Below are 27884 nucleotides of genomic sequence, written 5' to 3'. Positions count from 1 at the left end.
ATCTAAAGGGTGTCAAGAAAGTACCAAGAATTATTGCGTGGATCGATGCTCATGATGTCAGTCATTGGATTGTTAGGTCCAGACTCGATAATTTGCAGACCGTCGACATATAGCTGGAATATTGCGGCGGTAAACAAGAAACAAACAAACCAAGAATTATAAACTGGTCATCAGCGATGACACGTGAGCAGCAGAGGATTATGTACATTTACATTATGCAATGACGTGGTATATTTAGTTCTATTTATAACACCTACTCGTTTCACCAGTGTTGACTTGCCAGATGTGCAGTTTATCATCATCCTATTAGAAGTGAGCATATGCACGAGTTTTTGCCATGCCAACTGTTTTTAGTTGACAAATGATTAGCTATATGTACCAAAAACGCAATGAGTGTATTTTCTTGGACTGACCCAGTAAATTAGAAATAGCACCGCCTCCATGCATCTTTCGCGCACCAGTTTACTAAAAGGTTTAGTAAAAGTATACACACTTCCACGAGTTGCTTCCCTTGTTCCACGTGGGCACTGAGGCGCGGTTAGCCACGGCGAGACGCGAAGTTTCTCGAGCCAAGAAACCTGTTTACTTCGCGTGGGCACTGAGTAAACAAAAAAGTACTTCCCCCTGCTAAGATCGAAATTGCATATTACTATTTCAACAAGTCTGAGGTGAGTTTTATCTATTTGACATTAATAGCTGCCACGTTTATTCGTTTTGCAATGGTATGATTCCTGTTAACACGCCAGTGAGAGGTGAAGTGACAACAAGCCCATTGCATTCTCAGCAGGAGGGGGTCCCCCTTTCGGTGAAATGGTCTCTTCATGAACACGTTGCCGCTTGTAACTGACACGTGTTTTTTTATCACATTAAGTGCATAGTCAACATATCTTTGGTAATACGTAAGTTGCTGCATGATATCAGACGGAAGTGGCAAATTTAATGAAGGGATGATTATCAAATGATATTGATAGACGTTTTGGCAACAGATAGTGATGTGTAAAGGGAGGTAATTCCATGTGATAATTCTTTTTTTTTTTATAAGTTGGTTTAGCAGGTTGGTTGGTTGGTTTGTTGTTTAACGTCGCACTCAGCAATATTCCAGCTATATGACGGTGGTCTGTAAATAATCGAGTCTGGACCAGACAATCCAGTGATTGATATCATGAGCATCGATCCACGCAATTGGGATACGATGACATGCATCAACCAAGTCAGCGAGCCTGACCACCCGATCCCGTTAATCGCCTTTTACGACAGGCATAGTCGCCTTTTACAGCAAGTATGGGTTGCTGAAGACCTGTTCTACCCCGGAATCTTCACGGGTGTTTGGCAGGTAATATGAATGTCGTGTTCAACCCTGTTTTCTTATTTAGTTGATTTGGAAGCTTTTTATTCGATAAATAAAAATGACAATTGCATTATTTTATGTGAATTATTTAATTATTTCTGTCTCCCCTGAATATATGATTGAAGTTATTTAACAGGGGTGATCCAGGATTTTTATGATGAGGGTTAGGTTGTGTTGGGGGTAGGCATACAAATATTTATTTTTTTAATAACCCAAATACTTTATTAGCTTTGGCAATCATAGTTTTATAATACTAATATGTCTTATACATATCAAATCCAGAACAAAATTGAACACTGTTCTACAAACCATTTATATAACACTAACATGTCACCTTGTTAGAGCCTTATAATAAGTTAAGGAATGATGTGAACATTCTTTAGGGCGGGGACGGGTAACCTGAGTACTCTGGTCGGGTGGGTTCTGAGTAGGACCCGGGTATGTGATATATTGTTTAATGACAATAATAATAAAATTCCATGGTTACACAAGTTCAAGTCCCTAATGTTCGCATTTGTTTCTGACAATTCTCACATTTCCTTCTGAATTGATGTGTTTTAGCAAAGCGATGGCTTCTGTCAACTTCAGTGTATGCACGATCAGATCGTTTTATACTATATCTAAATGCTTTTTTGCCAGGGCTCTGGTAAAACAATTTGCAACTGAACATTTTGTACCCAACTTGAGACCTACTGCGGTTTCCCGGGTAGGGTCGGGTAGTAGGGGGATGGGTACCCGGGTAGTAAATTTGGACTCATCCCAGCCCTAACAATCTTTGGTTGTTTTGCCTTGGACTCTCATTTTCCTTCACGAAACTGAACTGTTCCTTGACTGAGTTGACCAACCATGTGCCTTTGTATACAGTGTATATTGTATCGAAATAATTTGTTTTTAAATCCTTTAATGATTATTGGTTCAATATTGGTAAATTCTTTCAAGCGAGCCTTAGGGTGTCATTGCGGCAGACCCAGTGTGCAGTAAGCTGATTGGACAGTTAATCCCATATTTTCTCGCAGGCTGATAGAAGTGTTTATAAACTGTGCCATTATTCATGTTGTTGGCATGGCCATGTTAGTTTCGGGCGATTATTCATCTTTAGGGCGTTCAAAATGGCGTAGTCCCTTTCACTTCATGGTTCAAGTTTTCGAGACACAACAGCCAATGTTATATTACATATATCATTTGTGAAGACATTAAAACAAGTATGCCATTTAGATACACCAATACCTTAAAGAACATTCCATTTACAATTGAAGGAAAATTACGTTCTGACCGACATTGATACATGGACAGTCCGACAGCATTGTCTTCAAACTAATAATCTGAGTCTGAGTTCTCTGGTTTCCATTCTCAAGACAGGTTTTCAAATACAGTAGAACACAGGTATTACAGACCAGCAGTAGAACATAGTAAAAACTAACATTTTTAGTCCAAAGCGGCGTTAAACTCAACACACTCACTCGATGCTCATGAGTGAGTGAGTTGGGTTTAATGCCGCTTATAACAGTATTCCAGTTATATCCCGGCATGTCAGCTTAATGTGGGAGGACAGCCCGAAGTGATGCAGGTCTCAGACGTTTACCACTTCGATGAAACCCACGAGCACGGGTATGGGGCTGACAAACCTAGAAACATAATTTGGGTGAACCGGAATTTTGAACCCACAATCATAGGTTTCTGGCATGCCCAAGGGACGCAACTCTTAGATGACCTGGCCACCCATGCCCCCGATGCTCATGATGTCAATCACTGGGTTGTCTGGTCCAGACTCGATTATTTACACAGACCGCCGTCAAATAGTTGGAACATTACTGAGTGCCGCGTTAAACAACAAACAAACAAAAATGTTATCAATTTAATGTTATTTAATTAATTTTATTAAATGTTATCAAGTGAACGCTGTGAAGTGATCACTGCTAATACAAATCAATGCTGCAATTATGTGTATTGTGTTGTTTTTTATCTAAGATGGCGGATGTTTCCGAGCAAAAAACATATATAACGAACAACATAGATGACACACTGATTTCTCCGGTCCCTTGTAGTTTGTTATATCCATGTTCTACTGTATTGAAGATTACTCTGACTGTCACTCATTTATGCAGACCTGTGAAGATCCGGGGTAGAATAGGTCTTCAGTAACCCATGCTTGCCGTAAACATGGTAAAGGCTTGTCGTAAGAGGCGACTAACGAGATCGGGTGGTCGGGCTCACTGACCTGCTTGATTCATGTCATCGATCCCAATTGCGTGGATCGGTGTTCATGATGTAAATCACTGGATTGTCTGGTCCAGACTCGATTATTAACAGACCACTGTCATATAGCTGGAATATTGCTGAGTTTGGCGTAAAACAACAAACCAAACCAAACCAAATCATTTGAACAAGCTCTACACAGACAGTGTCATAAATAATTAAACAACTCGATGGTGAACTTAACTGAACATCCATCCACCTTTACCCATTACAATTCTATTCAGAAGTAAGATTATTTTCAGTTTTTCATGTTTGTGGATGAATACAAGTAATTAGTTTTGATACACATGTAAACACTTTATTCTGTATCATTTGATGATAGGGAGGTGGGGGGGCGGGGGTTTCAACACCTGAACCCCCCTTCTAGATCTGTCCCTGTTCAAGATAATCTGTTTGTTTATAAATGAAATATTTTGCCGTGTTTGTCAAGGCATTGTATGGCTACGACCAAATTTTAACAAGGGACAGATACATATTCTTAAGCCTATTATTACTAAAAATTCCTTCAGTTAGACACATTCATTTCAAATCACATTCACAAGTTGGAAATATATGTTGGAAAATGTGTGATGGTCACACTGCTTTTTAGGCCTTATGACTCGTAAAAAGTATGCTGCATTTGGTATGGTATTGACAGACTAAGGAAAGTAATCCGACTTAAAAAGCCTTGAAAATGACAGTTAACAGCCTTTAAAAGACCTGAAAATGCCTTGAATTTTAGTGTTCTACATCTGTTTGAACCCATCTTCCTGAGGCAAGAGAGTTAACTGACCATAAAAGTCCGATTTCCACCCTTGCCGAACTAGGCTGGGATTATGGAGTTACATTTTGGCTGGACTAACGAGTCTATGCATAGTCCAATCAAAAACGCGCACCGAAATCGAAATCCGGTTTGTAAACTGTCATGCAGAGTTCGGTCGATTGCAGGATTTGCAAAGCATGTGCATCGCCAACTCATTGTCAACAGTTATTTTCCAAATCTTTTCATGTTTTTTAATCAAGGTGCTCACGTGATTTGATGTACTTCGCGAAGTAAGAATCATTTTATCACAAAAAAGATCTTGATGGTCGATCAGATCCTCTTGACTGGGGGCCACCATTTTGTTTGAAGCAAATGCATGATACGAGAGGTGGAATCTGATTGGTCCATATGGGACTCGTAATAACCACTGATGGATCGAGCCCAGGAATTCCATCCTAGTTCGGCAAGGGTGGAAACTGGACTTGTAAAGTCAGTTAACGCTCTTGCCTCGGGAAGATGGTTTGAACCGTGAATGTGTGAAGCCCTGCTTGGTGTTTCCCCACCTCGATATGGCTGCAAATATTACACTGTGCTATAAACCCCAACTCACTGTTCCAGGTCCTGGCAGCAAGCATGGGTTGCCTGAAGGTGCTGGCCATAGACCAGCTTGGTGTTCCCCCACCTCGATATGGCTGTAAATATTACACTGTGCTATAAACCCCAACTCACTGTTCCAGGTCCCGACAGCAAGCATGGGTTGCCTGAAGGTGCTGGCCATCTCCATGTCGGTGTTGATGATAGGACTGTCTGCCTACCTGTACACACCTGTGCCTGACGACATGACGGAACCCTGGAAACTCCGCTCCATCCTCGCTGCTTTCAAGATGGTGAAACTTATCGTAAGTCCATGTTGAATCAACTTTTAAATTTTTAACTTTTGAAATTAGGAGCACTGCAAATCCCGGCAGTTTCTTTCCGTCATTTGGATACAACTGGAACTCATTCACCCTGGAGAAAATTTGGTTTTGGGTTCAATATGGATGATACTGATCATCAAAGGGTAGAAAGGGTTGTTTTTTGTGATTTTGCTTTTTTGCTTTGGACTAAAGGTGCAGTAGGTCAGTAAAACATTCTTTTAAATGACAATTATGTATTGAACATATGATTTATCTCAAGTGAAGCACAAATATATGTTGGTTGCATTAACTTCGGAAAGGTTATGGTTGAACTCAGAAGGTGCTCACCTGGTTTAGACCTTGATAACCCAATTAAAATAGAAACCCTTGAGTAAAAATTCAATTGCTCAAAAAGTTATCTGGAGGTCTGTCTCGTGGTTGGTGACATATGTTGTTTTCTCCCACAGAGTGGCGTGAGTGAGATGGTGGGGTTGGGGAGCAGTGTCAACGTGACTCGGGGCTTGATCAAGATGTTTTCTACTCAGGCAGTGGCATCCAAGTCTGACCCCCTACTCAAGGTTGGTGCAGCTTTCGTTACAGGGACACGGGTGGTCTAAAGTGTGTCAATTATGAAACTGACAATGTATGGATCATCCAATATAGTTTGACTTACAAGTACGACGACAGTCTTTTCCTCCAGAATATAGCTGGAGTCTTGCTGAGTTTGACGTTAAGCAACTCGCACACCTGCAACACTTAGTAATAATAATAATGAATGTTCCTATGTGAAGGTGGGCTAGAATAGGCCTTCAGCAATGCTTGTCGTAACAGGCGACTTTGCTTGTCGTAAGAGGCGACTCACGTAATCCGATGGTCAGGCTCACTGACTTGGTTGATGCATGTCATTGGATTGTATGTTCCAGACTGGATTATTTACAGACCGCTGTCGTATAGCTGGAATATTGCTGGGTGCGGCGTTAAACAACAAACACACACCATAGCACCAAACACCACTTGGCTACTCGTTATGATCATAGTGCCACAGTGATACCCCAGTCAGTGGGTCACTGAACATGTCATTGCCAGCTTCCTGTGGGAGTCAGGTACTCGGCTCGGGGGGGATACTGAGTAGGACCCGGGTACCCACACAACATCTTCCCAAGGTAAGGGAATAATCTGATTTTTTAAGTCCATTTTCCAACCTTGCCGAACAAGGCTGGAATTATGGAGTTATATTTTGGCTTGAATAACAACTCTCCCTTCTCCCTTCTCCCCTCCAGGTAACAGACACCCGGTTATCCGGGATCCCTGTCCGAATCTACCGCCCCAAGAGTGCCCCCACGCCCAGCCCAGCGCTGGTATATTTCCATGGCGGGGGCTGGATCTTTGGAAGTGTTGGTGAGTCGACCTGAGTTCTTGGCAGAGAACGGAGTGAATCATCTTGTTTCTTGGTAAACAATTGCAACCCGAAGTACTAAAAATTTAGGTTTCAAAATTGTACTGTGGTTTTGTTTCTTGCGTGTTTCCAGTGTATGTGTTAGGCCTGTGGACTGGTACTGTGGTGTTCTGTATTTGGAGTGTTTTCTTCATTCACAGTTTCTCAAACAAAGTTCTGACTCTGGCTATCAAAGGCAGATGTGGCCTCATGCTACTAAGATATATTGTATATTGGGAGGTCCAGTTTTTAAGATAAAAAATCCAAGGCACAAAAATAGGGTCAGACGATACCAAAATTCTTTGAAAATATTTGGCATGGACATCACTGATGAACAAGATGTGTTTTACTTCTATATTAGGAAGTATTTCAGTTTTGAACATGATCAATCTCATTAAAATCAGATTTTAGCTCTCGCTACAGATGAACTAAGATCTGAGGACATGACATTACAGGCCTTCAGAACGACCTTTCCCAAACTTTGACCAACCACTGTAATGAGTAACAAGAAGTCAACATTAGCCAATACAAAAGTAGCTCTCTCAAGCTATTTGGCTCTAGTTTCAAACTGGCGACTTTCATTCCAGAAGATGCTTTGTAAAATATTTAGACCAACTTCAAGATTCAAATTTGAAAGCTGAACCAAAGAATGTTCTGAAATGTCTAATAGATGGGCTAGATTGTATGGCAGTAGTTCCCATTGGCTATGCACAGCTTCTTCTGTTTAAATGCTTATTGAAGAGATTTTGATGGATTCAGTCGTACACCCTGTAACTGTCATTCTGAATACCCTGCGGTAACCTTTCAAGGTTGCATGATTAGAAAACACATTCCGACTGTCTGGTAAGCCACACACTGTTCAGTCGGATGAAAGATTGTTCTGACGTGACCCGCAATGGGATGTCCTCAGATCTTTGTTTGTAGCGGTAACGAGAACTTAGGTCTGATGTTAATGAGATAGGAACTCATTCTGTATTAAGAAGTAAATCAAGTTTCAACAAGATATGTTGTACTTCTGTGTTAAGAAGTAATTCAAGTTTGAACAAGATGTGTTTTACTTCTATAATAAAAAGTAATTCAAGTTTGAACAAGATGTTTCACTTCTATATTAAGAAGTAATTCAAGTTTGAACAAGATATGTTGTACTTCTGTGTTAAGAAGTAATTCAAGTTTGAACAAGATGTGTTTTACTTCTATATAAAAAAGTAATTCAAGTTTGAACAAGATATGTTTCACTTCTATATTAAAAAGTAATTCAAGTTTGAACAAGATATGTTTTACTTCTATATTGATAAGTACAGTAAACTACAGTTATAATGAACTCAAAGGAGCCACTAATTTTAGTTTGTGATAACTGTAGTTCGTTATAAGCATATACTTCATATAAATGTGTGTGTGTGTATATATATATATGTATATACTGGTTTTTTTTGGTCCTGTCCATTTGCTGTATATATATACGTGTTCGTTATAAACAAAGTTTACTGTAATTCAAGTTTGAACAAGATGTTGTTTTACTTCTATATGAAGCAGTAAAAGGATGTGTTTCTGTTTTCAGACCAGTACGATGAGTTTACAGCTGAGATTGCCAAGGCAGCCAACATTGTAGTGATGTCAGTGGAGTGAGTGTCCAGCTACGTCCGACGTGGGGAGTCAGGGTTAGAACAGCAGCACATGCTTGTGGGGTGGAGGAGGCACCTGAGGGGATTACATGTTGAGGCTAGGGTAACATGGCTGTGTGTCATCGTACTGTGATGGCAGGGGAAAGTGCTCATAATATCAATCACTGGTTTGTCTGGTCCACACTCAATTATTTTCAGGCTGGGTGTTCTTTTTGGATTTTTTCTTCTTGTTTAAACTAGTATGTAACCAAATAAATAGTTCTGTTCCATCAACCTGGGAACCTACAAAAAACAAGCATACAAACTCCTATTGCCGCCTTGACCATAACACGAGATATGCAGTAAAGCAGTGCGCATGTAAAGGGAAGTAACTGCATGCTATTTTGGATCACATTGTTTTTGAATATTTTTTTAAAAATGGAAATAAAAGTGAAACTGAGGCTGACTTTATGATGATGCAGGCGGTGCCCGAGTACCAAGACGATTATTTTTTTTGGCCTTAGAGACAAAAGTGCATTCATCCGTCCACCTGCTCATATATCTTCACCAGGGGTCCGGAAATTGTCATATGCGCCGGACATGTCCGATTGGGAATCTCAGATGTCCGGTTTAAAATATTGCTTACCCGACATTTAAATTTTTCTGTCCGGACATTCTTAAATTTTGACCGGACATAATCAACAGTTTCTGTCTGCAGTTGTAACACAATGAAGATTATCTACATTGACAAGCTTTGTTTGTTTTGATTGCTGTAAATACATCGTACCTACATGATAGTCCAATCGGTCGATCATTGTAATAGGCAATAAACTGAGTTGACACTGATTAATCGAGGATTAATTACTGAGAACATCGTGTTAATTAGAGTGAAAGGTGTTTACAACTGTACAAAAATACCTTGCATCATCGATGTATCTCATTATCCTCATAATGCTACGATACGTAACCTCAGACAAGATTCTTCACATCTGAACATATGTTTCCAGATACCGCCTTGCTCCAGAACACCCTTTCCCCATCCCGTTTGAGGACTGTGTGACGGCCACCCTACACCTGCTCCAGAACCCCCAGCAGTACGGGGTGGACGGCAACAGGATTGCTGTGGGAGGTAAGAGTGGATTGTTTCAGATTCTTGAGATTCTCTCCGCTGTAGGGAGATGGTGGAAGATGACATTTTAATAACTGTCTAATGTTGCTATACATGATGTGAAACATGTTTACACTAACAGGTGCTTGCCAGTTATTTCCATGGCCCTTGTAAATGTAGTATATAGTACAACAAGATTGCTGTGGTAGGTATGAGTGGATTGTTTCAGATTCGTGAGATTCTCTCCATTGTAGGGAGATGGTGGCAGATGACATCTTCATGACTGTCTAATGTTGCTATACATGATGTGAAACACTAACAGGTGCTTGCCAGTTATTTCCATGGCCCTTGTAAATTTAGTATAGTATTTATATTTTATTGTCTGATTTATTATCCCCCGGTGTGAAAAACGTGGCCAAAAAGCGATCGGCATGTCCATTCAACTGTCCGCTGTCTATTTTCTGTTTCCTGAGCAGAGCTCCTAAACTGAAACTTGAATATGTCTTGTTAAAACTTGCTAGTCACTTTTAAAAATTTCAGATTTTAATTTTTAAAAAAAATTTTTTGTTCCTATGACGACAAGTTGGGAGTTTAGTGAAAATGAGGGTGGTGCTCGTTTCTGGAGCAGAACTCGAAAACCGTTGACTATTTCTTAATGAAGCTAGCTTTACAGATCAGTGTTGTGGTGAACTGTTGTCTTTTGATGATTTGGGATATTGAAAGTAGTGAACAGCATTATCTTTTCCTTCACTGAACTGAATGTTTCCCATGGCATGGAACCAAATGTGGGGAATAGTTAGAAAACTCCATTTATGAATTGCACCAGACAGGGAGATTTGTCGTCTCCTGATGACTCTTGTTTTTCAGTTCTTCATGACAATCCCTCAAGTTTGTATTTTCCAGGACTTATTATTTTATGAGCAAAGTATTTATGAAACATATGACAGAAGAATTAACAGCCATCTGGAGTACATTTGTTAAAGCTGTTGTCATAAGCCTAGTTTGAACTACTAAGAGCTTTGAAATGTCATTGAAGTACAGTTTTGAGTGGATCTGGAAAGAATTTTTATACCCCCGACCTAAAAGGTCGGGGGTATATAGTTATACCAAGGTTTCGTCCGTCCGAAAACTTTGTCAGCGCGATTTCTCTTAAACTATTCAGTGGATTTATCTCAAACGTAGTACATATAATCTGTGTTATATGGAGGGGTGCAGTCAAAAGAAAAAAAATGTTTTTATTAATTTTCCATTTTTTTATTAATTTTTCAAACCCTAACCCTATCCATTATTTAATTTGAAACTACTGACACACTAGACGGGTCGGGGGTATTAGTGAGCCACACTCACTTTTGCCCTTGTTTTACGTTCATTTTGAATGTTCAGAGAAAACTGTTACCGTGCTATGCATGATTCAGTATTCATGTGCATCAGTTGTATATGTGTGTGCATGTTGGTCTCATGTCTATGCACGTGATTGAATATACCCAATATAATTTGTTATATTTTTTTGTTTCTCTAATGTCCCCATCTTGTAGCTGTGACATGACCTTTGGCCTTCGTACATGTAAATCAATGTTACATTATGTAACTTTCATGCAGTTCTCTAAGAGTTGCCTTTTTAGTAAAACTAGTAGATTTATTCAAAATAGTCAAAGCAAACTGGGCACATTCCGTATATAAATGTGGAGACATACCTGATTCAGCCATATTGTGTGATATGTTGTGGATTCCGTCACTGAAGACACCGACATATCTCATCCAGTAATCATTTATACACAATTTTAGAAATAAATGGAATGGTAGGAAATAGGTTTGTAGCATTGATGTGAAAGTGATACGCCTTCGCAAGCAAAGTGTTGCATGGAGTTTGTGCATGTCTGTATATAGTGTAGTTGTCTCCCCTTGTCTGCACAGTTATGAAGTATTTCCATAGATGTGTTCAAAGAAACATTTCCACATAAAGGGGGCATTTCCACGTCGGGGGAGCCAGGGATTGTGCTGGAGACAAATGGCAGTAGGATATTTTCTTGGTTTTATCAATTTTTTATCAGAAATTCTGGAACAAAAATTGAATTGGCTTGAAAATGAACTGTTCTCAAAGCCTACAGGGCTCCGTGGAATGTATACTGATTATCACAGTGATTATTATAGTGGCAACAGGATACATAGGAGCATCGGGGCTTTGAGGAACACATCATATACTCACAGACATAGGGACAGCTTGTTTGAATGGGAAAAACTTGTGTGATATGATAGTCTTTATCTACTCCAGTTGTCACACTTAAGACATCAAGTACATTTATAGGTTCGCTGTGTAGCAGAAATAATGGTAAAAGCTGCCTTGAATCTAACCATTTACTTGTGTATCAAGACCTGCTCAGGGGTTCAGACAATATTTTACCAATTTGGTTGCCAAGCGCACTTAGTTTGGAATCACAGATAAATCTCTGTGTACTCAGAAATGTAGGTGAGTGAACTTAGCAATATTCTAATGTACATTGCACCCTTGTGAATGTTATTGTTATGAAAAATGTATTGTGAAAGAAGGGGATAAATTTATACATTTTCCTTTATATTTCGGGGGAACGGGTGGCACAGTCGTCCAAGGCGCTGCGATTTGCTGTGCAGAGTTGCATCCCTTGGGCACGCCAGAAACCTATGATTGTCGGTTGGATTATGTTTCTAGGTTTGTCAGCACCATACCGGAGCTCGTGGGTTTCACCGAAGTGATAAACGTCTTGAGACCTGCATCACTTCAGGCTTTCCTCCCACATTAAGCTGACACGCCGCAATATAACTGGAATACTGTTAAAAGCTGCGTTAAAACCAACTCACTCACTCACTCCTTTATATTTCTCCATGAGTATATCTGTGCCACTGACATACAGTCAAGTCTCGTTCGTACGACACTTGTTAATCCAACAATTGGCTTTATCTGACACAAGTGATCAGTGCTTTAAACCTGTTAATCTGACAGCCTTGCACTCTGACTCCGACACACCAAATTTGCAACGGATTGCTGAAATCACTCATTAATCAGCCTCATTAATCCAACACAGTGATCAGCTTACTTCGTGGGCCCACGAGGACACAGCCCGTGTTTTGAATTAAGAAATTAAGAAATTGGAACATGCAAACAATCCCAAAGGAGATCGAATGGTCATTATGGCATCTAGTGGTCATTATGCCGGGGAAGTTCTTGTGGGAGTTCTTTCAACTTGTTCAGCATGTGTCGTATTATGCCCTGACTGGATCGATGCGGTCACAACCAGTAGCTGTGAACTTCATCCCTGAAAGGATGTCTCTTGAAACTCTGAGGAGAATGGTGTCTTCAAACAGTGGGAGAAGCTTTCTGGACAACAACAAAAGTGTTCTTTTCGAACGGGAATATGCCATGTCCAACACTTTTTGGAATGATTTTCTTGCCAGAAGAATGAAGATGTACCACAGTAAGTACTCCGTGTCTTCAGCCTCGGGTAAGGATGAGTATCATGTGAAATCAAACTTGAAAGATCGGGTGAATGAATATGAAACTGAATTATTTTCTTTAAGTATATGACGGTTGTAGGTATTTGAGCATTTGTATTTCAATATTAGTCATAGCAAATGGAAAGTAGGTGACATTTAAGTGTCACAGAGTGAAGATCTTGAGTTCTAATCCCTTATTCATCTTGGTTATGTTCCTAGGTTTGTCAGCACCATACCCATGTTCATGGGTTTCACCGAAGTGGTAAACGTCTGAGACCTGTATCACTTTGGGCTTTCCTCCCACATTAAGCTGACACACCGTGATATAACCGTGATATAACTGGAATACTGTTCAAAGCTGCGTGAAACCCAATTCACTCACACACTCGTAAAGAAGGTGGCACACAATATTACTGAAATCTGTTCAAAGAGTTGTTGAACACATTTACTCATCCACATGACAAGGAGGTCCTCTGAACGATGTTTCACATCTGGAGTCAGTATGTTTGCTTTGATTTCCATTTAAGCGTAATACAGGTATGTGGCAGAACAGAGCCTTGCCTTCAGGGATTAATTAAAGGGGAGAAAACATGAAATTGTTAAAAACAAAAATATATGCTGTACGCACTCTCATACAACTAGATTTATGTTTGTTGACTTCATGTGCAGTAGGGCAGTCTCACCGAAGCTGATGTTTTCTTTAATTAGTTATTGTAGTATTTGGATGTATTCCTAGACGAGTATTGAATGTACGAAAGCTGCATGTTAGTGCATGAATATCCTCCCTGCTTCGTCCATTTGCACCCAACCTAGTTCCTGCTTGACCCTTGCACTGTTGGTCACATGTCATACGATATATTGCATGATTTATTGCCTGCCTTGAACAGTGGGGATGCTGGTTGGGAAAGGTCCACGCCAACGCTGATGTGGAACCCATTCGACAGAGTGTGTCACTAGCCGTGCATTGATGTCGAATCCTTTCAACAGGCGAATAACATAAGGACACCAACAAACAAAACTTGCGATATCTATTTACCAAGAAGGCTTTGCATAACATTTAAATTACGTATGACATGCACAAATGCAAAGCTTGCTCAATATCTTTTGAGCGCCTTATGCTAAAGCTAATCCAGCAGGCAGTGGGGTAAGAAGTGTGAAAACATTTCAGGTTAAGTATCTTGCAATTCCATTGGTTAAACCGTTTCACGTGATAAAACATTACATTTCAATGTAGACCCCAAAGTCATGTGACTGACACTTACCTCGATTATTGACTCGTTACATGATCAGTATTAACCTGTCATGTGATCAATATATTGACTCGTCTGCTAGAAAACCAGATGGTACGAACATTTCACGGTTCACATCTAGGTTACTGTAATGAAACAGGACAGTTTAAAGCCTTCATGAACTTTAAGTGAATTTCGGTTTAACAAAACGAATAATTACCCTTGACGTGGTCAATATGCGAAAACAAGGACCCTCGATCGACCTCTTTGGCGTTCAAGATTAATTATTTATATAATGCTTTTTGTACAAGGCCATGTTATAGGCCTATAGAGTCAGCTGATGATGCTCGCTGCCTTCATAGATTGATATTATAGCAGAGTATGATGACATACAATCACTGGATGGTCTGGTCCAGAACTGATTATTTACTGACAGTACTTCTTTGCTGTGAGATGTTAGCCTTGTTGATGACAAGGGCTCTCTATGATGTTCCCCTGTGAAGGTGAAGTATTAGAGGCGGTCATTGACGAACAATGCAGGACATCTACAGCAACATGTATAACCTGGGTTAGAATAGGTCTTCAGCAACCCATGTTTGCCGTAAGAGGCGACTGTGCTTGTCATAAGAGGCAACTAATGGGATCGGGTGGTCAGGTTTGCTGACTTGGTTGATGCATCTCATTGTATCCCAATTACGTAGATCGATGCTCATGATGTCAATCTCTGGATTGTCTTGTCCATACTCAATTATTTACCGACCAATGTCATATAGCTGGAATATTGCTGAGAGCCGTGTTAAACAACAAACAGACAGCTTTCAGGCAATGATGGAAAATTTTCTCAATTTCAGGTGACAGTGCTGGTGGGAATCTGGCTGCAGCCATCGCCAAAAGATTTTCAGATGAACCTACTTCGTACGTCCAGAGATTGAAGTTCCAGCTGCTCATCTACCCAGTGCTCCAACCCTTCGACTTCAACCTCCCATCATTTCACAAGTTCAAGGATGATCCAATGCTGTCAAAAGAACAGGTTGTCATGAGTTGGATCCTGTACCTGGGGCTCAAAGAACCAGAAAAATATTACCAAGACTTCGCCGCCAATAATCACACATCAATGATCTTGAAATATTCGGATTACGCTCGATCTGTGAGTCAAGAACTGCTTCCCGAGCGGTTTCAAACACCTCCAATGGACATCTTGAATAAGAATGAAGGAAATGACGCTTTGTCCAATCAGATTGAGGCTATTATATTGGATGCAACCTTTTCACCCCTGTTGGCACAGAACCTGACCCAGGTGCCCCCTGCATATATCATGACTGCTGATACAGATGTCCTACGGGACGAGGGGTTGATCTACGCCGAGAGGCTACGTAGAGCGGGTATACGCGTCAATACTTACCATGTGAAACAGGCTTGTCATGGCTTCTGTTACATGTACTTGTCTTATAGTTTCACACAGTTGGAAGTCTGCCATAGGGCCTTGAAGGAAATTGTCAACTATATTGAGGTCAATATGAACAAAGAATAATAAGGATAACCGGTTCTTGAAAACATGGCATAATTATCATTCTACCATGAATTTGGAATTTACTCAATTGTGATCGGTCAATCAGAGGCTATTAAATCACAATAAACCCCCTCTGATTGAAACAGATGGTTTGACGGCCGCATCACCATGGAAGCTAATGTTCATAGAATAGTACTATTTTCAGTCATTGTCCATGTTGTCGGTAGGCAATGAAATGTACAAGTTTCACGCCTCTATAAGCTGTATACTTACTGTACTTTATCAGCATATAAATGTGCTCTGCTTGACCAAACTAGTGACCACCCAGGGAAATATTTACCTGTACTCTAAAATCAGGATAAACTAGCATCACAGATAACCGCAAGTGAAACATAATTCAGCTATTATTCACACCAGCTTCGGAATAGATGTGTTAAAGAATATTTATCAAAATAATGGAAATGTTTAATATACAAATTGTAATAATTTTACTGACGTGTGTGTTGACTAACTCCAGGCACGCAGATACATCATCGTACATAGTACACATCATGGATTTCCTTTTTTAAGATATTGCGAGTTGTGATTATTTTAATAGTTTTATGAATATGATGATACTAACACATACACGTAGCTTTCATCTATCTCTATACTTGCGAGTGTAGTGTGTGTTACAGTTGTGGCTGCCCAAATTAGGCAAGTTCTTCATATTCTTGTTGGTTTTGTCATCATCAGAGCACTTGCTGCAGCAGTACATGTCATTTCATCTGATCATCTTCCCCAGTCAAGGGAGTTAACTGACTATATAAGTCCAGTTTCCACCCTTGCCGAACTAAGCTGGAATTATGGAGTTACATTTTGGCTGGATTAATGAGTTTATGTATAGTCCAATCAAAATCGTGTTACGAAATCAACACCTGGCTCGTAAACTGTTGTGCAGATTTCAGTCGATTGAAGGATTTGCAAAACATGTGTACCATCAACATGCCTTTTCCAAATCTTGTCATGTTTTTAATCATGGTTCTCACATGATTTGATGCGCTTTGTGAAGTAAGGCCCCTCTTATTACAATATAGATCTTATTTGTTTGAAGCAAATGCAAGTAATATGAGAAGTGGAATCTGATTGGTCAAACGGAGGGACATGGAAGGGACATAACTCATAATAGCCACTGGTGACGCTAAGATTAGGCCCAGAAATTCCAGCTTTGTTTTGGCCCCCAAAATATTCATGATCCCTAATATACTTTTTATCAGTACAATGCCCTTCCCAACTTGCACATCGTATTTTGTGACCAATAGTTTATTATTATTGACAACATCCTCCCCATGATGTCAATGAGTTAGACCACACATTTTTATATGTTTCACAGAATTATTCCAGCTTTTCCACAAAAGGTTGGTCGAAATAAAAATAAATAGCTGTGTCAATCATTGTTTTATTTATATGAAAGTCATTTTCTGCCATGAAGTTAAAACTGCAGCTGGCTTCTTGAATCACTGATAGATTCCACCTCTCATGTTACTTAGCATCAGTCGGAGCTATCCTGAGTATCCTTCCTGATTTAGCCGACATGCTGTGGTCTGTAAACTGAATATCCAAGAACCTGACTTATTCACGAATTCTCACTGAAATCTAAGGTACCATATTTGATCATCACAGGGAATGAGAAGAATCCCAAGCAAAACTTTGGTTTCTGAAACTGACAATATTTTCCCAACACTTGTAGCCCCTTCCCTATGAAGATTTGAAAGCTGTCCTAATATATCCAATATCACTCTGTATGATTTCTTTTCTTTCCTTTGTTGTTTAACGCCGCACTCAGCAATATTCCAGCTATATGATGGCAGTCTATAAATAATCGAGTCTGGACCACACAATCCAGTGATTGACATCATGAGCATCGATCCACGCAATTGGGATACAATGACATGGATCAACCAAGTCAGCAAGCCTTACCACCCGATCCTGTTAGTCGCCTCTTACGACAAGCATTGTCGTTTTTTACTGCAAGTATGAATGCATGACCTTGCTATGCCTTAAATATGTCATGTCATGTCACAACACATCATGATCATTATCCAAAACTTTCTCTCAAAAGAGATATCACTTCAGTGAGATCATTATGTTATTAATCTTGTACACTCCTGAAGTCAATGAAACTACAAATGCTGGTCACTAGGCTGTGTCAAACAGAAGGTCCTGACTGCTATGTTAAGTCATTGGTGGCATATTGTTACTTTTAGTCATCAGTGGCCTTGATAGTCTACACTCACGCGTTGTATTGTAGTTGGTTCAAAGGATGTACAAGTTGCAAGCTCCTTTCAGCTCTGGTTGGTGCAGTTAGCCTATACGCTCTTCTATCTTTAATCTATTCCTGTGCTCACGTTATTGTTTAATTTGGGAAACCATGCTGTGTATGTAAGACATGTATGATGAATAAATGACTGATTTTCCATGTCCTGAATCATGTTGTAATTTATGCCTTAAACTGTGTACATTTTGACCGACCAATGAAATTACTAACAGGAAGTCAACATTAGCCACTAAGAAAGCAGCTTTCCTAAGCATTGCGGCACTAGTTTCAAATTAGTGACTTCCATTCCAGACTATGCTTTAAAAAGTATTTTGAATCAGTCATACATTGTGTTAAACTTTAGAGGTTGCATGATTTGAAAACATAGTCCGCTAACAATGTAACATAACAATATGAATGTTGCCTTTATTCTCTTTTGTTTTATTACAACGTGTTTGAATCGTTATCAATCGTGTAGTTGTCTGATTTTTGATCACGAACGATGATTCTACCTAATTTTGTTTAACCGACATACTCGTTAATCCGACATAATCATATGCAACCAACAATGTCGGATTAACGGGACTTGACTGTACTTTCCCCCCATGCTAGAGGTTAGCCAAGTTCTGATGCTGACGACACAAGGTTCAGTTCTCACAAATGTGACTGGATTAGGCTTAAAAAAATAAAAGAATTGGTTCTCAGGCAATGACTTTTGAAAATATAGTGCAGGCGGGTGGGTTTTTTTGGTTGTTCAAACTAGCATGTAACCAAATTAACAGTTGTGTACCATCAACCTTAGAAAGGGCCTCCCTACATATTCAAGCATACAAACTCCTATTGCCACCATGACACGAGATGCGCTGTAAATCAGTGCACATCTGAAGGTAAGTAACTGCATGCTATTTTGGGATCGCATTGTTTAAAAATATTAGGATTTTATTATATTTTTAAAATGGAAATAAAAACAAAACATGTGGCAGACTTTATGGTGATGCAGGCGGTGCCCGAGAACCAAGACTATCATTTTGTTTAAGCCTTACAGATGACCATAGTGATACACCTTTCATCATCCAAAACTGGCTTCCACAGGACATACCATTTGGGTGAGATCACGTGATCTCTTCCAGGAGATATAAACTTGCATCACAGTACATTGGAGACCATTGTGAGGTCATCGGTTACCATGGCAACACTTTTAGCGACTCGTGTTGATAAGACATTTGATAGATTCCCTATCTCATCATACTTATATTACTAAAAGTTAGGGGGAAGTATATTTTACAGTTTGCTTTCGCCATGTTACCTTATAACCTTCATGGGCGGATACAGCTTTTTTGAAAAGGGGGGGTGCACAATTAAGGTCTATTTATTATCTTTGGTGGTAATTTATACAGAAATAAAGATTTTTTTCGAAATAAAAAGGGGGGTGCGCACTCCCGCCATCATATAGCGGGAATATTGCTGAGAGTGGCGTAAAACAACAAACCAAAACCATGACAAAGCTGAAGTACTATTCAAAGTGGCTCACATGATCAACCACTGGTTTAAGTGGTCCAAACTCCAGGATGTAAAACCACTCGCTCAATAAAACACTATTTGCTCACTTCTGACTTGTGTATTTCCAGGCGACAACGCTGGTGGCAACCTTGCAGCAGGAGTGGCCATGATGCTGAACAGCAACCCCCAGCTCCCTGACACGGTGTACCAGGTGCTCCTCTACCCTCCCCTCCAGCCCTTCAACCTGCAGCTTCCGTCCTACACCGACACCGGCAACCACTACCTGTACACCGGCCTGGACCATGCCACTTTCTGGTCACACTACATCGGCCCCACGTCCCACCCCAACCTTCCTAAAGCCATGACTCAAAACCAGCATGTATCACCCGAGATGAAAACGTCCCACTTTGCCGAGCTGGTTGATGTGAAGAACTTCCCGAAAAACTATTACGATGGGGAATGGAAGATGGATACGGAAAGTGGAAATGAAACGCTGTGGAGTGAAATTGAGTCCCAGGTGATCAACCCCTACCTGTCCCCCCTGCTGGGTCACGAGATCGAGAAGGTCCCCCCGGCCCTGGTGGTGACAGCTCAGTTCGATGTACTGAGGGATGAGGGGGTGTTGTATGTAGAACGCATGAGAAAGGCAGGGATTGATGTCACGCATCGACATTACCCCATCATTCACGGACTGCTCGAAACTAATGCGTTTGAAATTTGTAGAAAGGCAAGGAAAGAGATTTATCAAGATATCAAAGCTTTTTTCCATCCTGACAGTAAGGAATAATTGTGAGTATGGTCAGACAATACTTTGACATCATCAGGACCTTATCAATTAATCAATAGGTTATCACCTCTATCAACTTCCCCCTATACCTCCCATCTCATCTGGGGGCAAGGGTGGCCCAGTCGTCTAAGGCGCCTCAATTTGCTGTGCAGAGTTACATCCTATGATTGTGGGTTCGAATCCCAGTTCGACCCAATGAATATTTCCAGGTTTGTCAGCACCATACCCGTGCTCGTGGGTTTCACCAAGTGGTAAATGTCTGAGACCTGCATCACTTAGGACTATCCTCCCACATTCAGCTGGCAAGTCATGGAACTTGAATACTGTTCAAAACAGAGTTGAACCCAGCTCACTCACTCACACGTCATCTGTTTATTTGTGATTTGGTCCTCATGGGGTTTCAGGCAAATGCCTGTTTTAATTCAGTATTTACTTTTCAAAGTATTTCAAGTGACTATCATCACTTGAGTTTTCATAGCTGGCCATTGTTGTTGTGAATAATACAGTCAGTCCTAACAATTAGTTCATACACAACTTGACATCTCAACCAATTCAATTAGTAGTTAAACTAGTGCATTTACATTGATGTTATCATTTTGCTTGTATTTTGTGACATCTGCAAGTCTTGATAGCTGAGGATATATATATATATATCTCGGCATTCTGAAATATCATATACATGATATCCTACTTTATCATATTTCTCAGCTCACAATGTTAACAAACCTGTACCAGTAGTATTGAGCCTTGACCCACTTGTAGTAGTGTTGTGCCTTGACCCACTTGTGGCAGTATTGTGTCTTGACCCACCTGTAGTAGTATTGAGCCTTGACCCACATGTGCATTCTAAAGTTTTCTATATATAGGAAAATGTATGAAAGTCCAGATGGGAATGTATCAGTGTATAATTCAGATCAATGGTGGGGGGGGGGATGTGGCGGTTGGGTAGCCTAGTGGTTAAAGCGTTCTCTGTTCACGCCCGAAGACCCGGGTTCGATTCCTGACATGGGTACAATGTGTGAAGCCCATTTCTGGTGTCCCCTGACGTGATATTGCTGGAATATTGCTAAAAGGGGCATAAAATCATACTCCCTCACTCACTCACTCAGATCAATGGGCATCTTGCAGGACTTCCCAAATTACAGGGCCCCTTCAAATATTAAGCCATGTTATACCTTATATGTATATATTTGCATGGTTAGCTCAATTATTCGGGCATTGGAAATCCAACAGGACCTCTGGCCCCCAGGGTAACGTACAGTGCCTTTTGTTATGTGTGGTGCTTCTATATAAAATGTAGACTGTTTAGTCTGAATATGAATCTGTATACATAATGTCTCACTTACTCATGGCCTTGTATAAATTTCATACATTATTCATGAATGTTGATCTGGGCTTTTGATAGCGTGACAATACCAAGTATGTGGATATTTTCAGCTTCATATTCCAAGTTGTTATAGTTTCACAGAATGTAGAAATGTGTGTCTATGTTGAGCATAATTGTTCCAGAAGTAACATTTCCCTTTTGACATAGTTTGTGATCTATTTACAAGTATATACAAGCTCTTTTCCATTGTTGATGTTTTCCTTTTGTATCAACAGAATTTTTTCATATCACTTGACGTGTTTGATATAAATGCTTTTCAATAAAATGGTATTTTCATATACTGTTTCAGTCTTATTTCTGCCTCAGGGGCATGCATTTAAAAATTCTTATCGACCATATCCTATTCCTATGTAGTTGCTTTTGATATTTTCTGTACGTTTTCACATTAATGATATTCAAAAATATTATTATCCACCACCGCCAGGCTGAGTAAAGCTATCAGCGGACTGATCATCACAAAGTTAGTAGGAGCTCCAAGCATCACCAACACTGAGCAACACCTCCAGTAGTAAGACATCTGTGAACATATTTTTTTTCCCAAACTTTATTCAACAGCAGAACCAAACTACCTGGTTGAAGGGCCAAAATATTGTAGGGTATATTCCGGACCAAGACCAAATGTTTCTAAAAGTTGTCTTTAGGTGAACAGTTTTGATCTATTAACATGTCAGTTTCACAAAATTGCACGTATTTTCATAATCACAAACTGCATATAAAGTTCCCATCAATTATTACACCTAGTTTGCTTTATGAGATTTCCGATCAAAATGTCCTATGTTCAGCAGTAAACACCTACAAAGTATGTCCAGATATACAGGATATAACATCAGTTGTGTATAGGCCTATTATGTGAATCTTTTTAATTCTTAAAAGTTTAAATTAAAATATATTTTAAAAATTAAACCATGTGGAAGTATTCTTTGAGTGGTGAGTAAGTGCCTGTAAACTTAATGATTTTGGACATAATACCGGTTAGATTCTTCTTACGATATTTTCAATTGAATATCAAACTTGATCAAACATCATATGATAAAATCAACTGAGAGGCATAGTAACTTACCTCAATTTATATAATTATTTAATGACTCAACCAAAATTTCATCACAGTTAAACTTGAGTGTACGGGAACTTTTTCCATAAAGAGAAAATTTCAGTATGAATTTACACATAATGAACTATAGCTAGGTTTGTTCCTATTATTGTATATCAGTATCTACTTTTTCCTTCCCCCTCAAAAAGGGGGCACAGGTGGCCCAGTCGTGGCCACAGGCGCCACGATTCGCTGTGCAGAGTTGCATCCCTTGGGCTCACCAGAAACCTATGATTGTGGGTTCGAATCCCGGTTCGCCCCGATTATGTTTCTAGGTTTGTCAGCACCATACCCGTGCTTGTGGGTTTCACCGAAGTGATAAACGTCCGAGACCTGCATCACTTCCGGCTTTCCTCCCACATTAAGCTGACACGCCGTGATATGACTGGAATACTGTTAAAAGCGGCGTTAAACCCACCTCACTCACTCACCCCTCAAAAACACGCCCCATTCTTTAAAAGACAGCCCCAAGAAGAAAAACCCTTCAGACAGTTATAAAGTGTGGACAGTAGAAGTTCTATCATGTTCGAAATAACACACCAAAATGGAAACTCATGTTTTAATTGATGCAACCCAGTAAAGGAACTAACATTAGGTGCATTATATCAAAAGGACGTTTTACACACCTGGAACCAAATCTTGCTTTATTCGATCGGGTACCCAAGTGGTTAAAGAGTTTGCTCATCACGCTGAAGACCCGGGTTCGATTCCCGACATGGGTACAATGTGTGAAGCCCATTTCCGGTTGTCCCCCGTCTCGATATTGCTGGTATATTGCTAAAAGCGGTGTAAAACCATACTCACTCACTAGATCTACAAGCCACGGTCGCATGAGTATATTTTTAAAACCTTCAAACGTCATATTACGGATTCCAAATTTGGTTTGAGGTTTGAAACAGGATGGTGCCACAGGAACTCGCTATTGCTCAGTTAATATAAATATGTAGATCTACCTCCATGTATAAGTAGAGAATAGGGGTATATATATTTTTAGTTACTGACCGATAACGACTTCCTGCGGCCTGTATGCTAATGCAGCAACAAGCAACATGGTTTTAATAATTTATGGTCATGGTATCACGTACCACGAGTGACTTCTGCATGCTCCTTACAGGCGTCAAATTAAACAAACAACTCACGATACTAGCTAAAAATATTTCTGCACGATCGTGTTTAGCTTTGTCGCAATGGCGGCTAGCCTACTGTGTTATGACAAGATTCCAGACAACATCCTCAAAAATGACATTAATAACACAAGTGTATGGGCGTTACTGCGAAGCCCTTCTGGATTAACTCCAATCTGGCAAAAGAGGAGGTTGTCATTTGTTTACAGGCTTGACGAAAATAGCAGAAAATGATATCTGAGATGAGTAAAATATGATCGACATGCGCATGTCCGCTAAGGCTCTTCACGGTGTCATCATCGACCTTCTCTGAAGGGAGATAACAGTTATTATCATGCTAGACTGGTTTTCTCGACGCACCACTTGGACAGGGTACCAGTCAACTTTCCTGCTTACCTCCCTCCGATATAGACAGTGCAAGCTCCTTTCCAGCGCGTGACACCTTCGTTACACTCTCGGTAACATCGCTGCCACCAGTGTGGGCGCGGCCATTACAAGAATCTTGAAATTTGCCCTCTAACCCCTCAAGTAGTAACGTTGATACTTTTGTTTATGTCCCTGGGAATGCCATCATATTTCATTTTGAAAAGGTTTACAACTGACCATGTTTTCCAGATGAATTTACTTTGTTGTTTGTATAATCAGATTGGTTCGAGATTGCAGACTAACGGAAAATCAACCAAAGTCTCTCTTACATTCTTACTATGTCAATAACACGATAGTTTTAATGAAACAGAAATTCAAACTGACAAACGAAGAAAGTAATTTAGCAGCGATAAGTGTATTCGGCGTCACGACAGTCGTCGCTTGTTTGTAAACATAACGGTCATTCGGTTGCGAGTTCAACTCCAAGCATGGTTGTGGCCACCTATTCACAGTGGGGAGTTTTGACTGGTGGCAGCGATAGTATAGAGAGCTCCGCGAACGGGCTATCGCTGGGAGGAGCTTGTAGACAGTGTAAGGAGTTTGTGCAAGGGCCATAACTCTTAATGTTGCCGCAGTTACTTCCCTTTAATAGTAGACTGGGCTCCTGTCTTACACAAGCGTTAGGTTTGTTGCGTGTACCAACCGTGGAACCAGTTTATATTGATAAACCCACGCAGTGTGTGAAGTTTTCATTTAATGCCCTGTAAGGAGCTCAATCAAGGGACTCAACTCTTGCATTCTTAAACTAGATTATCTCCCTTTGAGCATTCATCGAACTCGGGAGTTCCCGTGTAATATTCTGTCATTCGTTTAGACTTTTGATGCTCAATCCATTTGGAAAATGAGGGTCGGAGGACGACATATGCAACTGCTTACCTGCGTTTAATTTAATTTAATTCATCTTTATAAATTCTTGTCTATTGCGCGATTATCTCCCTTTGATCATTAGCCGCAGAGACAACACGGATTATCTCTCCCGCCACACGTACAGCTGATGGTCGTGGAGTACTTTCAGTTCCTTTCTTCCTTAATTTCTTGTGGACCGTTTTCTCTCAGGCTACTTCTCTCATTTATACAAAGAAGGACAATCAATCTGACGTGAAATATAGTTGATTAATATCTATTACGGGATCGAAGCCAAACCTATGATTAAGAAAATGCTGATGAAGAAATATTTGCAGGATCCGAGGACTGCAGGAAGGAGGAAGGCCTGTAGATTTTCAGCACTTACGTATTATGTTAACAGTTCAAGATGTTTTGAAAAAGCCGGCATTGGACCTAGCCAGACAGCTAAAAAAATGTTGAAGATTTCCCAAGGGCTAAATGAGGTTAGTTAGCACTAGAGTTTGGTCTAATAATTATGGCATTATTATTATGGCTTATAAACGTTTCTGGTAAATGTTTACCATTGTAGATTTCCAAAGAACCAAAAGACTAAGAAATTGCAATATCAAATGAGACAGATTAAAATTTACTCATGTAAATGGAACATTTAAACAGTATGCAACATGTAAACGCCCCCAGAAAACGTACTTTGGTTGAATGGAAACCTTCGTTTATCCTGGAGAAATATGAACTGACCTTGGTTACTGGTGATATATTTGTGTTTCTTACTTGCTATATTTTCAAAATTATGTGGTTTCTTACTCCGACAGGTATAATTGAAGGGATTGCATGTTGTTTCATATTTACACGTTGTTTTATAATAATCATTTGGTATTAACATAATTATATATATATGCAAATTATTATACGGTATCACGCTCGGGAAATACAATAATTCTGACACTCTTTTCGTAAAATCAGTACAGCACATATACGAATGTAATAATGTCTTTATTATCCATTATTTCTGAATTCTGTTGAACTTCCCTTTAGAAAAATGCACTGATCACGACTGCCATCTCAGGAAAGTCTCGAATTACTTCAAAAATCTTCATCTATGATGTCGTTTCTAGTGTGACGTCATTCCGAACTTACGTTACTACAAGATTGGAATGACGTCAACAATGCCGCCCGGATGACATAAACACTACAATGTTTGTTTGTTGTTTAACGCCGCACTCAGGAATATTACAGCTATATGACCTGATGACGGTGGTCTAAATAATCGAGTCTGGACCAGACAATCCAGTGATTGATATCATGAGCATCGATCCACGCAATTAGGATACCATGACATGCAGTTCTTTACAAACCTTTCTCATCTAATGGTAATATTATCTGAACACAAGTGTTGTGTAAGATGTTTCTGAAGAGCAAGTTGTGCATCCATACGCTCATGTCACCTCTCTTTTTGACAAAATTGACTGATAAGTGGACTCAAGGTTCATTGGGGTAGGATCAAAACCAACCTAACGACAACAGCATACGTGCATATATAAACTGTATGAAAGCGAACCAGTCAGTACTCAGTGACTATACGTACAATCAAACATCGGGACTATCGCCGTGCGTTGTCTAAATTCAGGTGCGGTAACCTCCCCTTAGCAACTGAGACGGGAGGATACTCCAAACTCCCAACACCGCTGAATAACAGAATACGTATACAAGCTCCAAGTTTCTATTCATTGGACATTTACTGCAAAGGTAGTATCAATTTTATCTTATAATGATTGACAATCACTCTCAGCTTTTACTTCAAAATTTGAAATGCATAGAGGGAGGCTATGATGTATTTACCATCCAACATTACCTACCTTTTAGTGTTCAAACGTCTTTGAATTATAGATCTCCCTTTTATCTATCGACTGTTCGATTGTGGAACTATATTCCGTTATCAGACCCAAATTCTTGTTATACAATTCTTTACAAAAGCACTAAACCATGTCACATTCGAACGTCTCATGTGGAAAAAGAAAATATAATATCTCACATACAATACTGAGATACATGTGCAATGAATTGATTATGATTTATACAGAATTGGTACAAAAGGTCACCCATACTGTGCATGTTCAAATACATGTGAAAATGGTCAGCATTATTTTTTTACGGAATGTACATTGTTCAAGTCATTAACGTGAAATTGTGTTTAACAGCCTTAACATATTGTTCATAACACCTGTTGATGTAAACCTATTGTTATACGGAAATGCAAATCACGGTGTTACAGGCATCGTTTAAAGGCATCCAAACGATCACTAGCTATACTATGCGCATCTTCAACGACATGGACATATGCAAGCTCCTCACAGCGATAGTTTGTTCGCGGAGAGTGTAACGAAGGTGTCACGCGCTGGGAAGGAGCTTGATGATATGAAGAGACGGAGCCCAGCTTATGCATAGGGAGCAACCATTTCATTTTCAGGGGGCGGGATTTTGGTTTTAGATCAGCATTGTATTTTTGTTTGGAGGTCAATTATTTGTTCCTACATAAACAGGGTGATTATTTACTAAAATTGATAAACATGACTAACTGTATTCTTTGGACATTTTAAAAAAGTCAAGAAAAGCGTAGGTTTTTTTTCTTTCTTCAATGCGAGGTATATGTTGAATATTTTTTCTGAAAAACGTAAGTGAATATTGCTTAACGCCGCATCAGCAATTTTGCAGCTATTCACGGCAATCTCAGTTGAACAAGAGGTGTGATTATATTTTTAGAACACCCCCGAAAATCAAATGCTTCCTCCCTTGTCTGCCGCTCCAGTCAAATGTAGGCTGTAAGGAGTTGGAGTGTAT

The 27884-nt window shown here is 39.8% G+C and overlaps 1 protein-coding gene across 2 annotated transcripts; it reads left to right on the top strand.

Annotated features, from left to right (window-relative positions):
- The first annotated feature begins 547 nt into the window (after positions 1-547).
- On the top strand, positions 548-20675 carry LOC139447331 (arylacetamide deacetylase-like). Of its 2 annotated transcripts, none has more exons than XM_071228633.1 (7): positions 548-668; positions 5084-5245; positions 5710-5820; positions 6523-6640; positions 8236-8299; positions 9286-9407; positions 19518-20675. In XM_071228633.1, exons 2-7 carry the CDS (start codon positions 5099-5101, stop codon positions 20174-20176), a joined length of 1221 nt encoding a protein of 406 aa, XP_071084734.1. In that variant the 5' UTR covers positions 548-668; positions 5084-5098; the 3' UTR covers positions 20177-20675. The 2 variants fall into 2 exon arrangements, with proteins under 2 accessions (XP_071084734.1, XP_071084733.1); XM_071228632.1 differs by lacking the exon at positions 19518-20675 and adding an exon at positions 14935-16932.
- The last annotated feature ends 7209 nt before the right edge of the window (positions 20676-27884 follow it).

Source organism: Haliotis cracherodii, unplaced genomic scaffold (assembly GCF_022045235.1).
Source record: "Haliotis cracherodii isolate W230 unplaced genomic scaffold, xgHalCrac1.p SCAF_7, whole genome shotgun sequence".
NCBI classification, from domain to species: Eukaryota; Metazoa; Mollusca; class Gastropoda; order Lepetellida; family Haliotidae; genus Haliotis; species Haliotis cracherodii.
This window is presented reverse-complemented; position numbering and strand designations above follow the sequence as displayed.